At 42.3% G+C, this 17,827-nt stretch overlaps 1 protein-coding gene across 1 annotated transcript in view; it reads left to right on the forward strand.

Annotated features, from left to right (window-relative positions):
* RNF150 (ring finger protein 150) overlaps positions 1–17,827 on the forward strand; it is a gene marked incomplete at its 5' end in the record, with an annotated part of 120,065 nt that overhangs the window by 50,745 nt on the left and 51,493 nt on the right. Inside the window, one exon of the mRNA XM_084286851.1 lies at positions 15,970–16,220. Coding sequence (XP_084142977.1) covers positions 15,970–16,220 — 251 coding nt within the window. The remainder of the gene's footprint in view (positions 1–15,969; positions 16,221–17,827) is intronic.

The following is a 17,827-nucleotide window of genomic DNA, read 5'->3' on the forward strand; positions in this document are numbered from 1 at the left end:
TCCCTTCCATGAGCTTTGGCACCTGATGCAGGCGCAGCTTTGATGCAAAGAGGCTGCATGCTCTTTGTTTCTGCTGCCCTTTCCTTCTGTCATTCCTTGCATACGTGTTACCCAGTTCTGCCTGCTTTGCATTCACGCTGTGCTCCTGTGTGTCATAAAAGCCCCAGACCCATATTTTTGAGCCTTCTGCTGCATTCACTGTAAAAATAATGCTGAGGTTTTTCCTAGGCCCAGAGGATTACTGCAAAACTTTGTTTTACGTTTCCAGATCAAGTACAGACAAAATGTCTATGTTCTTTGGAAATCTTACAGCTTTTCAAGTACAACACGAGGTGCAGGCCTTCCCTTTGTGTGATGGTGACTCTCCTCACGAAACCAGGATGCTCCCTGGAGAGCAGATAGGGGTGTGATACAACAACTGCCTGGTCAATCTGGAGTACTCCCCATGGGGCAGGACACGATGCTTTATTTCTCTATTTTGTTTGCAGCCTTATTGCAGTAAATATCTCGAGAATATAGATGTATAAAGGCGATTCCGGAAGAAATGTACTAAAGCTGTTCGCAAAGAAAAATGCCCGAAATAAAATTGTTGGCTGATACGAGGGAGATTACTCTTCACTACCCTCATGTTATAAATAGCGGTTTTAAGAAACATGAGATTTTCATTGCCTAATGTGGCACATACCACCAGAAACATGTAGTTGTGTGTAGATGCTGCATAACCTGGCATGGTCAGAGAGCTCCCTCGATGTGAACCATGTGTTTTCTTAAGCCTGCATTTCCAGTCAGGATTCTTGAAAGGCTAAGAAGCATTGCGTATAAGCATAAAGAAGATTAATTTCTCTGTATCATTCAGTTATGAAACACAGGATTTGATAATGGTGACATAAAAATAATGGTGTCTTTAAAGAGAAATAGAGACATTGTATCTGAAAGGCACATCAGAGCTATAACCCTTTTCTTCTCATCATGCCCGTGTTTGACAGCGGAAAAAGGATAATACCCTGAGCAGATGAAGAGGGATTTCTTTGTCTGTGGGGGGTTTATTCTTCAATAATTATAACTTCTTCTAAGTAACTCTTTGGGAATAACATCTCTGAAATGAGATTGTGGAGTTGTTTTAGCCAGGTAGTATCTGGTAGTGATGCGTTCAGCCGCTGTTTAAAATGGCATTTCGTGAAGCCTGCAGCTCTGCTTCACTAACAATGACAAGCTGTAAAACGCCGAGACGTTCTGTAGCGTGTTAAGAAAATGTTTTGCTCTTGCACCTGCCAGGACATTTGGGGCCCTGTTCCCTTTCTCCAGGATGTCTGTAACTTCCATACATAATCAATAGGAATTGCTCATATCCTGTGCTAGGAAAATAAGGTCTGTTAAAACCTGTTGTCTAAAGGGCAGTGTATAAATAATAATGCCCAGCTTTTTTTTGTTTGTTTGTTTTTCAGTAGCAGTTTATGTTTTTCCTTCTTTTCGGTACCTGACATAATTGGCCTTACATACTAAAGGTCTGGTCCTGCATCATTATAAGCCAACGGGGGATTTAGCTTTCATTTCATTGCAGGGAAAAGGTGCATGACTTCTGAATGGTAATGCATAGCTGTCTTCCCTGGTTGTAATGGGGGAAAACAGGTTTCTAAGTTGTTTGCTTTTCATGTATTATAAGTGTGCTTTTGAGATGCTTATATTACTGTCATAGCAAGGCGTGCATTATAAAAATTTTTAAAAGAAGCTATGTATCCAAGCTCCACATAAATTTAACAAGTGTAAGGTCCCGGAGCATAATTGTTTCTCTGTATTGCATTAGAAAGCATTCCCACAACTTTCTCCATGTGAGATCAGGATAGAGAAACATTTTGCCTCTATAGAAGGATAAATATTTTTCTCTGGGACATTTAGACTTTCACATGCTGTTGAGGGTTGTTTTTCTTTTTTCTCCTGTGAGGAGGCCTGCTTATTCCAAACATTTTCAGGCCTGATGTGTAGTTTTAGCTAAGGGCGGGTGTATCTTGCAGAGCTTGAGGTTTCGTTAACACTGCCAACTATTCCCCGGTTCACATGGTTCATTTGTCTAGTTCAAGCCTGAAAAAACACTTCTCCTGTATTTCAGTTGTAGAGTTGTTTTTTTTCTCTTTTCAGTTTGTTTTGTTTCTTCTGAATCAGGATTTCTGCTGTGTGCTGGAGTTGGAACATCACCTTACAAGAGGGTGTACGTGTTTGGTAGCACGCTGCTTGTCGTGCCTCTGGTCTTGCCTCCGGAGCCAAGGAGGACCAGCTCTATGACTATTATGAATTCTGTAGTGAGACTGCTGCATGGGAATGGCAATTTTTGGGGAACTTCCTGTCAAATCGGCTCATCTCAGCACTCAGGTTACTTTAAGCCCAAAAGCCATTGGGGCTTACAGTTCCAATGGCAGGTGTCGGTGACTGCCCTGAATCCAAGTACTTCCTCAGTGCTTCCTTGGACTTTGGTCCATGTGGAAAGAAACCCAGAAATGTTCATATTTTGTCAAATTTTCTTCTTGCAGTAGCTGAGTGTGTTTGAAACTAGACCTCATAAGCTTGCCACCTCAAGGTTGCCAACCTTCTGAGAAGCTGGGGTACATGTTTAGAAAATTGCAGAGGAGTTTTTAGATTTTTATAATCTGATCTGTTTAGTACAGATCATCAAGTGGCAGTCAGTTTCTCATGTACTAGCTGAACACATTATTCAGCTGAGGACATGCTCAGTAAATGAATAAATCATTTCTCCCTGTTTAATCACTCTCACAGTTGAACATTTTGTGATTTATTTATGATTTGAAAAGCACGCCTTAAGACTCCAGCTGTTGACTCTCTGCCTTTTTTCTGGGTAGACAAAGGCCCTATTGCTACCCATTATTTTCTGTCACTGAGGGCACGTGCACAGATATGTTAATGGATACATATAATCAAGTCACCTCCTGGTCCTGTTTTCAATAAAAGGAGCTCGCACATGCTTCAGGCTTCCCTGCAGCTGTGAACAGTCACGTTATTCTTATTTTACTCTCAGTGGCTCTTTGCTTCTGCTTACTATTTCCTGTTTATAAATCCCAGGATCATACTTCTTTGCCACAAGGTTATCCTTGAACTCCATCCTGATGTGGTGCTTTTATTTCTTTGGTTGACTGTCCAGTCAGAATAACTGCTTTCCGCATTTCAGCCTCTTGTTGTTGTTGTTGTTGTTTCTTTTTCTATTTCTATTTTTCTCCCCTCTCAATTGTTTGTCTAGCCTGGCTTCCTGGTTCCTAGAAACAGCACCTTGGTTGTAGGCAAATGCTGGCAGTGTGTATCGCCCAGACCATCAGGTGAGCTATGGCACATTTCTCCTGCAGTCAGTCTGCTTTGTTACACTATTTCCTATAAGAAACAAGCTCTGCGTGGCTTGTGGCTGCATTTTGTTCAGGGACATTGATAGTTATGTTCTGGGAATCACACAAGGTAAATTCAGGAGCTGAGGTATCAGAAAATGTTCCTTATTTTGCAGTGTAAGTCCTTGGTAGGTCGAGCTGCTCTGCCATGTGCTTATGTGGAAGAAAGCGATTCACAGACCTGCACGTGGGTGAGCTGGGAAGCCAGAGCTGTGTTCCCAGCTCTGCTATTGACTTTCCCTGTGACTTGGACACCTTGCCCTACTCTAAGCTGATAAAGTTTACCTGATATATTACAGCCACTGGAGAGGACCGCAGTGTTACAGCTACAGGGAATGACATCCAGCCTTTTGGTAGAATTAGAAGATCGTTTCTAGACAGGGTCAAATGCAGAAAAGCAGAATCTGTGGCACCAGACAGTTTAATTCAACTCATCAGTGTACTGCTAAAGACTGGCATAGAGCTCAGCAAACAAGGTGGTAAGCGGAGAATTTTAGCTTCTGCTTCATGTTCTTCGGCTATGTGAGGCAGGGCTTGGGTTGGTGACTTATTTAGATTGAACAGACACAGACATGGTTAAATCAGCCCTATGCTAGGCTACAGAGCTGGCAGTTGAATCAGTCAGAGAAGTATTAGCAACTTCCAGATAGCTTAGTTGGGGTAGGAATAAACAAACAACAAACAGTAAAAATAACCCAGGAGTCCATTTAAGCAAACATCCCCTTCCCCCATCAATGTTTTTAGATGTCTTGTTCTCAATTTTGTGTCAGTTGTTCTCAATTACATCTCTATTCATGTTCTTTTTTTATCATGTAAACCAAACCAAATGAGTTGTGTCTTCAGAAAACCCCGATACCATCGTTAGAAATGGAGTTTGTTGCCTGTGAGACCTTATCCCCGATGTATGAAGCAGCACTGGAAGTTTGTTGTACTCTTACGTTCTCAGAAGTTGATATTCTTACAAATGATTTTAAACTGGTTTGCCCTAGAGAATTAAACTATATCAATTCGAAATCCAATTTTATTTAAGCTTATGCCTGTTCATAATGCAGGAAAGACCTAACATTTATCTTCTGCTTGTTGTGTGTTTTTTTTTTTTTCCTTTTACATTAGACATTTTAAGTGTTATTTACCTAAGGGATTGTATGGACAGCTGGAGAATTGCAAAACTAATGGTATTAGGGAGACTAATGAAATAAAAATTGATTTCTTGAGGAGGGATGTGAATTTCATTCAGTCTGAATAATATGTCTTAGCCATGATTTTTGTTTTATTTTTACTAGTTCTACCTTTCTGATTTCAGTATATGGAACAAGTCCCTTGTTTTTAGACGCCTTTAACCATAACACCCAAAAAGAAAGGTCCAAAGATTCAGCAGGGTGGCAGGTTTCTTCTGCAAGGCTCTCGAGCAAACAACATCTCTCCAGCAAAAACAAGGCAGACTTTATTGCTCTTGATTCTATCTGACGTAAAACAAAATAAGACATGTCCCTCTCTATTTTGAGGTGTGTGTTTGATTTTTGTTTACTTCATCCAGAAATTTGCAGACTTTTTAAAATAGCTCATAAATAGCCAGGGGTTACAAATCCCCCCCCTAATTGGTTTATGGCCTTGACCGGGCTGGGGCCAGTGGAAAACGCTGCAACTGCGTCAGGGGACATTTCGAGGGAGGCAGCTGACAGCATTGCACATTTCCCCTCCTTTCCTTCCCCTGCTCCGCAGAAGAGGTACGCAGCTGGTTCCTTGTCAGGTCCTTTCTTGGTGTGGCTCCTTGCCACCCATGGCATCAACACCAAGTCTGAGAGGAGATCTTCCTCCATGGTGACATTGAACTTTCTGAGGGGTTTTTCAACTTCTGTCCAGCCTTCAGGAGGTCTGATGGGAGAGTGCACTGGCTGCCACATCAGCAGTGCAATACAGCTGGTGTTTTGGGAAGTGTCTGAGGCCACAGCAGCCCAGTGAGCTGAGATTTGACAGGGCACAGCGTACAGGGGGGCCTGCCCTGGGACCTGGTGCCCTGTCGGTCTGCCTCCCATGGCTGGCCTGCAGGAAGGTCGCTGCGCAGGTCCCACGGCAAACTTGCTGGGTCCCTAGGAGCACATGTTTGGCCAAGGGTGGGCAAGGAGTACTTGAACTGAGAAATAAGGAAGCTTCAATGTTGTTTTGTAGTTTTCAGAATGATTTTGTTGACACGGATTAAAAAGAAATGTGGGCTAATTCTCCATGAAAGCTAGACACCTGCCTTTGCAGGAGGCACAAAGACTCGTGGCATCGGTCAGCCCAGTGACACTAACGTGAGGTGACAAAGATGAAGGCTCCGTGACTTACACTGGGCGTAATGACTGAAGACTTTTTCTTCCTGGGAAAGTTTGTCTTTAAGATGGCAGCAACTAGAAAAAGTGTTGGCAAACCTGCCACTATAAATCAAACCTATCCATCCCCTATATGGAAAAGTATGTCCGAAGGTATGGAACGGCTTCCATATGAGGAGCGAATGAGTGAGACGGGGCTCATTCAAAGAGATGACTAAGGGCTCCTATCACAGAAGTCTGCAAAACTCCCACAAAAATCCAATGATACTGAGAGATGTTCAACTGCTTTTGGAGGCTTTGGCAATGTGTCAGCGATAGTCTGGCTCAGATTTGGTTTATTTGTCCTTTTGTTCCACTTTTACCAGTCATTTCCAACATTTTCTTCTTTTGCTCCATTTTCATTCACTGTTCTTATCGGTTATTTTTAATCCCATCACCCTGCACAGAGTGATGAAAGCAGTTAGTGCTTTTACACCTCTGGGGAACTTTTATCTGAGTAAGGAGAGAGAAAATCCCCTGCGGCAGTTTCACAAAGTTCCAGGATTGCTGCTACGAACCTGTTCCTTGCCCAGCTGATTAGGGGTCATTTGAACTGGAACTTGCCCAGCAGTGATGCTCAGAACCGCACCAAATTTACAGTGTTGTTTCCTAGCTCTTTGCTCTTTCAGTCACCTGTGCTTTTAAAATGGCATACAGCTCCAGCCCACTTGGAGCCAACTGAGCATGTGGCTTCAATCACAGTTGTTTCAGTGTCTTGGTTTGGGGGGTTTCTGTGTCGGATTAGTAGGCAAGGGATCCTGAGGGCTGCTTTTGTGCAATTTTGTCTTCTCTGCAGAAGGAGGGGTGTCCTGTAAAGCTGCTCTGATGGTCAGGTTTGACAGTGCAGGCAGAAAATGTGCTGGACTTCAACTGGGAGCTGATGTAGTCCTGGTCATGGGGACCAGTGATGAGAGACAGTGATTAAAAAACACTCATCTGGTCCCCCCCATCTATTTCCTATAATGAACAGTTTTCAGCCAGAGTTGTAGAAGAGGCCTCATGGACTGAAGAGGTATTTTCAGACATGTTAAAATAGCTTGAAACATCATTTTAGAACTCAGGCATTTCAGCTGAAATGGGATTTTTTGCAGACATGTCTCTCTCCCTCTTCCCACTTCCCTCCCCCTTCTTCCCTCTTTCTTTTTTCTCCTTTTTAATGGTTTAGAAAGTTTGTAATGATATTTTATTCTCCAGGGTCAAATTTTGTTTATTTTGCATATGGCACTAGTAATTTTTTTTAACATCTCTGATGTTAGGAGTAAATGAGCAGGATTTGTCACTGCATCCAAAAAATCACTGATTCTGTCTCTAAATTTAGAAGAAAAGCTGTTATTAATCTGCATAGTAATGGCTACTTTTGTCTGTGTATAGTCTCGTGGTTATTTCCCAATTTTACATGTGTTTTCAATAGTCTTTGCTCATGAAGTTCGCAAAGCACAAGCAGAATGTAACTCTATTAGCAGGACATAATTCCACATAGATTAGTTAATTATGCTATCAGCAGCTCCAGTTACTTCCAGCACCGTTTATTTGTTTCCCCCGTTTTATCTCAGTACTCCACGGATCTTTGCATGCCCATAGGTTTCATTTTTACCAAATGTGCTCACGTACTGTCAAGGTATGGGGTCAAAGAAAGAGGAATTCCAGGTCCGTGCTGCAGCTAGCTGTGCTGGAGGTGGCTGGCCGAGTGTTTCCAGTGGGAAGCTGCACTTCTGGCCATGTTTCACCAACTCACACCCCTCCCAGCCTCTGGCACATCCCTGTGCAGTGTGATGTGGCCTTGAGCGGTCACAAATGCAGGGTAAGGCAACAAACTCAGCATGTGTGTCCCCATGAAGGGGCAGGACGACGGCAGCATCCACCAGCTCCTGCCGAAGTGCCCTGCTGTTGGAGGAGGGGGCACCAGGGGCAGGCAGGGCAGTGCCCAGGAGGATGGGAGCAGCCCCAGCTGTTCTGCTTACTCGTCTTTCCTTCCTGGCAGAGTGTCTGGGATGTGGTTGGGATCTGGATGCTCTGCACTTATCTTCAGGGAGCCTTTGTCTAGTCACTCGATGTGTTTGCTCTAGCTTCCCCATCTGTATATTTATACCTGCTCTGAGAGCGCCAGGCACAGTGACTGGCTTGTGTTTGCACTGTGCTCCATCCTGACTACTTCAGATGCTATTCAAGACATATTTGCTTTTGGCGTAAGTCCACCGGAGATAGCAAAGCAGAGTCTCTTTGGTAGTGGGCGTGTTTTGCAACAACCCTGAAAAGGTTGTGTTTTGCTAATAAATTATCCCTGCAGTGTGTTTTGCTATGAGTTGGAGCCTATCCTAGCTGTAAGACCTTGCCTGAAGGATTCTGTCTGGCCACCTTGCACATGAAAAAATCACAAAGCATTGCAAGGCAAATCCCAGAATAGAGAACTTATAGCAAGTGACACGTGTCATTAAAACCATACAACGTCTGGAAAACAGCGGGGATTTCTGGAGACATCTTCAGTGCAAATGATTAGCAGCTATAATGAAACACTTTCCTGGCCACGATAGCAAAGTCTTGAAAGCATGTGCCTTGATTTGGGCTGGGGTCTGGGGAAACCTCTCGGAGAACCACCCCTTTTTCTGTAATTAAGTGTGAATAAAGAACAACACGTTGATTCATTAGCGTTGGATATATCAGCAGACTGATGAGCTGACGCTAAGGGAACCGAGCCCAGGAAAAATGCAACTATCATGCTGTTTGATTTTGTGAGTTTTATAGCTCTTTACTTCTTTTTTCTTTGCTGCAGTTTCTGCATAAAATTAGAGGAAGTCAATATATTCTGAGCTCTTACAGCCTTGGCAAGATCAGCATTGATTACAAAAACATGAACAGAAATTTCTTTGTCCCTAAACAGTAATAAACAGTGGCTGCGACTGCTTTTTGCTGGAAAGATCACAGCCAGAAGCATCTTGCCTCTCCTGGTTTTAGCATCAAAAGAAATGAAGCGAGAGCAGCTCGGCTGGAGGTTATTGTTGTTCACCTCAGGATGAAAGCGAAAACTTTCCTATCAGTTATTTAAATACTGTAGCCAGTCATTAACATCAGCGGGTCTTTTTTCTTTACAGGTCACTTAACTATCCTATTAGATACTTGTACTTCTGCAGTGAAAAGTGATTCGTGACCAGATTGTCTAAGGAAAAAAAGAAGAGTTTGTGTCAAACTTTTTTCTTCTGGTAACAGGGAAAAGGAAAGGCTGGAAGGAAAAAGTGTCATTTCTCTTTCCAGCAGGCGCTCCCTTTTCCTTAGCCTTTTAAGGAGCCCTGATTTACAGTTAAATGTTTTGGGAGATGGGTGAGGGACCAAGGAAGGCCCCAGCAGTGCCAAGAGGAAGCAAGAAACGAGGCAGAGGATAAGTTGAAGGAATATCCATCTGCTTTTAAACGGAGAGATAGGAAACCAATGTAGAATGGGGGTGGGAGGAGATGAAAGCACCCACATCACTGCAAAGCAAGGGCTCTAGAGTAATTAGGAAAATAGAGCATAGGGTGAAAACTCATGTTTTCATGCATGTCCACCAAAACGGGTTTGCATGCAGCATAAGGCGTGATGCAGCCCCAGGTCAGCCTTGCATCCTGTCTTGCTGCTGCTGCTTTCTGCTTTGCTCCGGTGTTCCTGGGCCCCAGCAGCAGCTGAACACTAAATGCTCACAGGTAGTGCCCAGCCCACCCCACTGCCTCCGTACCTGAAACACACCCAGACCCAGGACCGTCTGGCCCGTGGTCCTGCTTCTAATAAAAGAAAACAGCAGTAGCTGTCTGGAGAAGTGTATAAGCGGGGTGAATGTTTAGTCCTGGCTCCCCAGCCTGCAGCATTATGTGGTTCCTGGGTGTCTCTGCCATTTGGTAGCTCTCCATTTTGCAACACCAAGACACTGTCTCTTAACCCCTTGTTTTTGCATGTGAGGGCCTTCCCATTTTATTCAGAGCTGCCTCTCTTCTTTAAGAGCCTTTGGTGAGAAACCTCACTGAATAACTTTGCAGTACTTGGTCCGTAGTTGTCCATTTCTGTTATGAAACCTCATTAGAAATTGGTGTCCTTTCTAGTCCTCTGGCACTGAGACAGCTTTATGCAAGAGGTTGTAGATCACAGTTTGTAGTCATTCCACTTATGATATACGCCTGAGTATTACTGCTACTTACTGGGTCTTGCTCTTCTCTTTGCCATTTTTTTCTGTAGTCCCATTTTCTGATACTTCAATTTGAGACCAATGCCTTGAATGCCCCATAAAAGAGAGTTCCTGCAGGGAATTATCCTTTTACCCAGTTTGATTTCTTATAGGTAATGCTTCACGGTTAGCCTTCGTAAAATTCTGGGACATTATCTGTGCTGCTGCTTTTCTGAAACAGCTGAAGCACAGAAATGAGTGTGTTTTTTTTTCCAAAAATATTGCTTTGGTTTCCAATTACAAAATGTAATTTCAGCCTATGTTTATTGTTAAAGGAAAAAGAAAACAGGGATCAGCTGATATTCTGATCAATTTATAATTGTACCATAAAGAACAGAGAAGCTAGGATTGAACTCTCACTGGATGGTCTCTGAGACTTGTTACTCTTGTTGCAACTATGAAAATATTAGTAAAATTTATTTAGTGTTAACATTCTATTGAAATGCCATCCCATTAACATGTATACTATTTCCCGTGTAATTTAACTGTGAAGAAACCAAACGAGATTGTAAAGCAATGTTATTTTCAAAGAGAACAAAGTCAGTAGCAAAAGGTGGTGTCTTATACTAATCCAACAGACCAGTCTTGGTTATATGCTCAGACAGTCACTACAGCACTGTTACCATGGGTTATCATTCTCTTTGATACTAGGCTGAGCTGTTTATTGTTCTGGAGAAACAAACAATACTGTTCTTTAAACATAAAGTCCATGCTTTGCTTTACGTTTGCTTTAAAATGTTACACATAATCCAGAATGTATTGTAAAATCCATTCACACAGATGCCACCAGCAACAGGGGTATGGCAGGAAAGCAAGCCCATGGTTGGCAGCACATGAAGTCCTTGTGCAGAGAGCAAGCACTGCTGAGCTCGTGGGAAGCATGACAGCCGAAATGGCTTGAGCTGCATGGGGCTGCCAGAACCCTCAGACTCATGCTGAGCCCTGGGAGGGTGCTCCAGAGCTGGGCACTTCCAGGCTGTCACATTGTTCAGGTTTGCAGGTACAAAATCTGTAAAAGGAAATACTTCAGATATTTGGATTTTGATGTACAACGTAAGAGAAATCCATATTTACACATTGATAGGATATCTTGGAGAAGAGTTATGTCCCTCCCAAATTGGAATTCTATTCAAATAATTCAATTAATTACTTTTCTGACTGACTTCTGGCTGTTGCCAAGCATGAAGAATTGTATCTTCCAGGATGTGTCAGAAACATGCCACTTCTCAGAGCTTCAATCAAAACTTGACAAAGCATTAAAGAAGCAGCCATCCCCCAGCTGGGCCTGACTGCTAATTAGATGAGTAGAGGACTGGTTTTAGTATCACCCTGAAGCTCTCAGAGGAGAATCAAGAAATGTCATATGTTTCTCAGCAAAGCCTGTGGTAGCCAAGGTAGAAAATCTTACATTCATCTTCTGTTCATGAAATCTGTCCATTTCTTGAAATGTAAGTGCTACAGAAGCCACTGTTACAGAACTGAGGTCTTTCTTTTCCCTGTCACCACTGAATATATTGTTACACTTGAAAAAGTTTGCAACTTGGCATAAAAAGCATCCCAGCTGAACTGTATTTCGCAGCCAAGAAGGAAGGTTTGGAGAGGCTCTTCCAGGTATTTTTCTTAGCTGCACATCTTGCCATTGAAAACACAGACTTCATCGCTGCCTTGCTCCTCTGCTGTGCACCATCATGTGCAGGTGGCAGAGGATGGCTGGAGCTTGCTGCAGGCTCCCTCTCCCTCTCTCCTTGCTGTGTGGTTCCTCCTGTCATTGGCCCATGGCAAGCTGCTGCTCCTTGGCCTGCAGGCTGGGGTGAGGAAGAGTTCAGGATGAGCCTCGCAGGATGGTGTAGTGCCTGGGTGATTCAGTGTCATTGCCAGAGCAACTCTTGTTAAGTGAACAAAGCAGACGCAGCTTGGTAGGGCTGTTCTGCCATTGATGGATTAGTCACAGGGTTACCAGTTTGTCCCAGTGACAGGGAAATAAGCTGGGCCTGTACATGGCACTTCAGCACCGTCCTGCTGGAGCCAGCAGTGCCCAGGCCCGTCAGGCCCCCACGGGTATCGTGCCAACAGCGGTCCTGCCGAGTGCATGGGGTGCTGAGCACGGAACCTGAATAGCTGCACGTCTTCTCCAGCCAGAAACATTTGGTTAGGTGAATGTGCTTCAGCAAGTTGAGGTGAGTTAAAACATCCCAAATGCAGGCAAGTTCTATTTTATTTGTTTTGTTATTGGCATGTAAGGAGAGAGCATTGACATGTTTAATGTTTCTTAAGCCAGAGAAGAAGAAAATCCATTCACTACAGCCTGAATACCTCTGGTTTATGAGCCTTTGATTCATCCTGACAACTATTTAAAAATTAATTTCAACCTCTGCATTAATCTTGGCCAGAAAAAGAAAAGAAATGTGTTAGGTAACGAGTGCCACAAAGTGCAGTTACCATTGTGGATGTGTGCAATGAAAGGCACAGTTAGCATTTAACTCACAAGAGAATCTTTAGCACATATTACCAGATACTTGAAGTCCATTGAATAAATGTGTACATGGGCATAGAAATGTATCTCTAATATTATTTCTTCTCTTTCATGTGTATAGTTTTCTTCTATGTCAGAGCATCCCATGTGTCATTAGATACTGAAACCAAGGTACTACGGACATTTTGTTATGTGAGGGAAGAAAGGGAAGTAAATGACTTTTTTTTTTCTTCACAATATCGGTCATATTTGAGATTAAAAAATTAGATTAATGGCTTGATTGATTGAATAGCACTCTCTGTAATGCCTTGGAGAAATTATCATAAACTCACTAAAGGGCTAAAAATAAAAACACCATCCAGATTATTATTTGTTGCTGATTTGGTTATTTTTTTCCAAGAATGCTTCATTACAAATGGTAATGTTTTGCAAGAAAATAACCAGATAGCCTGCAATTTGAATATATTAAGTATCTGAATAAATAAAAGCAGCTGCTTGCCTCTTGCAATAGCTGTCTTCTGACTTTGCATTTCTTGTTTAGCATATACACTTGGCCATGTCTTTTCTTAGTATCTTGCATTTTGTAATATCTTGTAAAAGGCCCTAGGCCAAAGGTGTCAATAGATCATCCTAACGGTGAGAGAGAGAGAGAGAAGGTAGGCATGTGGTTGCACTCCTGTTCGACCCCAGTGATGTTTCCATCATGAGTTGAAGACAGAAAGCTGCACTATAGCTTGATCAGAAAGCGCAGGTGATGAAGAACAGGAATGAGGTTAAATTTATCCAGGAGATGATAATTTTTTTCTCCCTCTTTTTCATTACTTTAATATTAAAGAAAGAAGATGAGACGCTGTGGGATCCTTGTTTTATTATTACAAAAAAGATTAATTCCATAATCAGTTGAATCAGTTGAATGTAATTCTTCATTTGTAGCATGTCATATCTGGCCTTTGTCCATTATATCTGGTTGTCCAGAAATATACCGAGCTATATTCAGCTGTATTAGGCATAATTAAAGATACTAAAAGCATGTTTTTAAAGACATTTTAGATTGAAGGTAAGTAAGCAGTTAAGATAGTACCTGTATTTTCTAGTGGAAATATTTTTGTCTGTCTCTCCCATTTGTATGGGTTTTCAGGTAACATCTTTCATACGGTGTCCCAGCTCATACTGCAAATACTGTTAGGTGGCCATACTGGACAAGTGAGTGATTAGAGTGGTGGCTTTTGAGAGGAGAGATGGAATTCATTTCAGTATTTCTGGTTGTGGGATTTTTCACTGGGGGTTCTTTGTGGTTGTGTGTGAGGTGGTTGCTTTGCTTTTCTCATTGAGTGATTTGAAATTGTTATTTTTCTTTAAGAAGGGAAAGAGAACAAAATAAGGCATTTGAACAGTTGTGAAAAACATAAGCACTGCTCCAGACAATTTATCTTATTGACTCTAGTAAATTGACTGGCATGGCACATCATCAGTGCCCTTCTCAGCCACTTTGCGACTTGGCAGATTCTCCCTAGGCTGTTAGGGTAATGTTTGCATTAGCCCTTGGTAATAATCAGAAGTGTTGCAAAGGCAGGTTTATTTTCCCTGCTGAAGGTGAACCCTTACTTAGACCCCCCCCAAAAAAAAAAAATATCTGAAAATGATAAAAGCTTTACAGCCAAGTATCTCCAGGAGGGTTAAATTTCCTATCACGGCTATCTAAAATTCTTTTGACGCAGCTAAACCAGTGATTCCACCCAGCTCATTGACTGGCCTATTCATAATCGGGGAAGTATTCCTCTCAGGAGACTTCCCATCGTAAATGTGGTGCAATTTGCACTTCTGCTCCAAGACTTGAGAAAGGAGGGTTTGGTTCCCAGCTTTGCGGCATATTTTGTGTGTGAGTAGCAACAGTCTGTCACAGCTATTTCAGTACTTCCAGGCAATCCAGGCACCCAGCAGAACTGGAGAGAAATTCCAGCACAGTTAGCATTTTCCACTGAATGCCACTCGCCTGTCCACTTCAATAAGTCTGAAATTCTTAGACTCCTCCTGCAAGCTCTTGGTACCTAAATGCCTTTGAAAAGCTGGTTTATACCTCCCGGGGGATTTGGTGGAGAAACATCTGAGCCAGACCACAGGACCTGGGGCACAGTGCTGCTCTGGGGGAGGCTGGGTTGGGTCTCAGCCTGGAGGAGGATGCTGTCAGAAATGCAGTCTCTGTTCGTGGCCAGGCAATCCTGTCCCACCTCAGTGAGTGTGGCAATGCAGGCAGATTTTTGTCCTCCTGCCACAGTCAAAATGCAGGTAGCACTGGGGTTTACGACATGCCAACTGATCTCCTGGGATTTCAGCTGATGAAACACTCACCTTAGCATCATCTCTCTGACTTGAAAGACCCCCAGTTTGTACCTTCTTTTCTAAATTCCAGTTCATGATTGTTGTGTATGCTATCATATCTGGCGTGTTTCTACATTAAAGTCTATTTTCTTTGTCCTTAGCTGCTTGGTACAATTGAGGATTTGACCACTGCAAAACATGGGTTAGCTGTAAAAATGGTATATGCTTTTTTTTTTTTTTTTGAAGTGAAGTGAAAGAAAAATATCCCTAATATTAAACCATAAAGGAGTGAGCTTACATATAAAGCTAGAAGAGACATCTAATAAGCTGCCCCATCCCAGAGAATTTCAGACTGTATGTGTTGTTTACATAGGGCACATAAAAGAAAGGAAAATAGTTTCAATAGCATGTAATGCAAATAAAATGAAAACAGCACTGTACACAAAGCAAAATTGACGCAGAGTCAAGGCTTGATAGATCACTGAAGGGCCTGGTTTTTCAGCCTATGGCTTCAGAAGGGGTAACAGGATGGTAGGAAGTCCCTGCCCCATCCTATTGATGGGCACTCCTTTGCCACTTCAGCTGTATGGGGCTGATAAGTATATGGCTGTTTGCCACCTCAGCTATGCCAGGGGCTGATTTGTGCTGCAGTAACATTTTTGTGTGTGTGTGAATTAAAATGAGGCTGTTGACTTTCAGCGTGGGCTCAGCTCTTGTCCCTGCAGCCTTCTCCCATCACTTGTCCTGGGTGAAAACAGCAATGCTTTGGTGCATTCAGCGTGAAACCATGTGGAGATCTGTGATTGAAAGAGTTCTTGGACTGAGCAGGGGTTTGGAGGGGCTTCTCTGACTCTGTCAGAGCCGTGGCCATACAAAATGTGCTATGATAAGTGCTTGGGGTGTTGGAGGGAAGGATGCTGGCTACAACACATCTCCCTTTCTGCAGTGGTTACAGCAATATTCTTCTATGTGAGCCTCAGCAGAACTGGGAACCTGTGTTTGTCAAACCGTGAAACATATTTTAATTAACTCACAGAGGTGAGTTTATAGAAACACACTGTGTAACTGGTTCCAGTTGAAAACTTCACCGGATTCATCCAACTTACCTTTGGATGAAAATCAGGAGGAGAAGATGGAACTTTTTGATACTGATTTGCTTTTTATTTTCCACTTGCCTCATCATCTTACCATTTTATTTTATTATACTCACCTGTTCTAATTAAAGCTTCTTTTCTCTCTCCTATACGACAGGCCTAGATGATGTTGTAGCAATAATGATTCCTGAACCCAAAGGAAAAGAGATAGTGAGCCTCCTGGAGAGGAACATCACTGTGATGATGTACATAACCATCGGGACACGCAACTTGCAGAAGTACGTCAGCCGGACCTCCGTGGTGTTCGTCTCCATCTCCTTCATTGTGCTGATGATCATTTCGCTGGCATGGCTGGTCTTCTACTACATCCAGCGATTCCGCTACGCAAATGCCAGAGACAGAAATCAGGTAAGAAGGGCTGGAATGGCTCTTGTGGGATTCAGCTTTAAATAACTTTAAAGTAAAATTTGGGGAAAATAAATGTGTAGCTTTAAAAGAAAAAGAAAAAGAAAAAGAAAAAAAGAAGAAGAAATAGTGAAAAGAAGGGAGGTTTAAAAATGCTTGTGTATGGGAAAAGCCAGGACTTCTGTCAATACAGACGGGGCTGAGGAAAAAAGAAAATGACTATAAAGTGTATGTATTATGGGTTGTTGGTTGTTTTTTTTTTTTGCTTGCACAAAACACACAGGAAACAGCCAGAAAGAGTCATGATGTTTATTACCAAAAAGATTCCTCTGGTACACACAGCCAAGTGACATAGAAATGTATATAAATTAACTAGCAATCCGTAAGATCAAAATTATGTGAAAAATATAGTGTGGTATGTGAATGTCTGTGTGGGAAACAAGGGCTCACAGTAAGCAGAGAGATTAAAAAGAACAGGAAGTGTTTTCATTTTCATGCTTCTTCAGAAGGGCCTTGAGCTTGAAAGGGAGTGTTCCTGTTCATTTGACAATTGTCCCTGAGTGGGACAATTAATTAATGCTGTAGTGATAGCCACTAATATTAGTAAATCTTTGCTTTTGGTTTTGGCATCTTGTCCGTGTCCCTCCGCTCCACAGAAGAGACAGAAACTTAGAGAGCTGGAGAGAAGTCAGCAGCATTCTGTGGGAATGGGTGCTGGGTCCTGAGGCCCTCTCGATTTATAAAGCACCATGCATCTTTATGGTTGTTCAGCAGTGAATAATAATAGCAATGTTAATAACAAATTTAATCTTTTCTGGACTGGATCCAACTATCTTGGCATCAGCAGAACTGTGAAGCTGAGGCTTCTACATTTCATTCTAATGGTACAGTAGAAAATATTATCAGTGTATGAAATCTGAGGAGATAACCGTTTTACTGCAGGAAAAATAATGCGTTTTAATTCAGAGATGTTTCTGGACCCTTAATAAATTCCTGTTGGGGCAGGGGGAGGGCTGGCTCTGCAGAAAGAAGTAAAACAGAGTGTTAATCATCTCGTAGAGGAAAGTACTGCTGCACTCTAAAATATCCTGAACGTATAGGGATCCCTCGCTACCCCCATTGAAATTCAGGCGTCTTCTGAGATAGAGAGCAGCTGCTCTGTATTTACACACAGAAAGAATATATTTTACTTTTAAATGTACACCATGAAATTTTGGATAGTAAGAATGAGACTATCCCAGCTGGAATTTGAACATCACTGGCAGCAGAATCACTGTGACTGTAGCGGCTGTGATAATTTTTAGATGCTTTGGCTGCAAAAGCACATGTGTGCCTAATTTATGTACGTGAGTACCGTAAGTGTGCTTTCAATCAAGTAATTGTGCAGGCAGATTAGCAGAGTAAATAGACATACATAAACATGAAACCCGGCAAAATAAGAAGCTCCCTTCAGGTAATATGTGGTGGTTTGGAATGGACTGGTTTATGTGTTCAAGCAGACTTCCTATTCAGTCTTTTCTTTCCAAGGTTTGAATGAGATTAATTTGTGCACAACCAATTGTCCTGTGCAAAGATTTTAATAACTTTGTAATTAATACCAATTCTGTTCT

This window comes from Netta rufina (assembly GCF_964035555.1).
Source record: "Netta rufina genome assembly, chromosome: 4".
Taxonomy (NCBI): domain Eukaryota; kingdom Metazoa; phylum Chordata; class Aves; order Anseriformes; family Anatidae; genus Netta; species Netta rufina.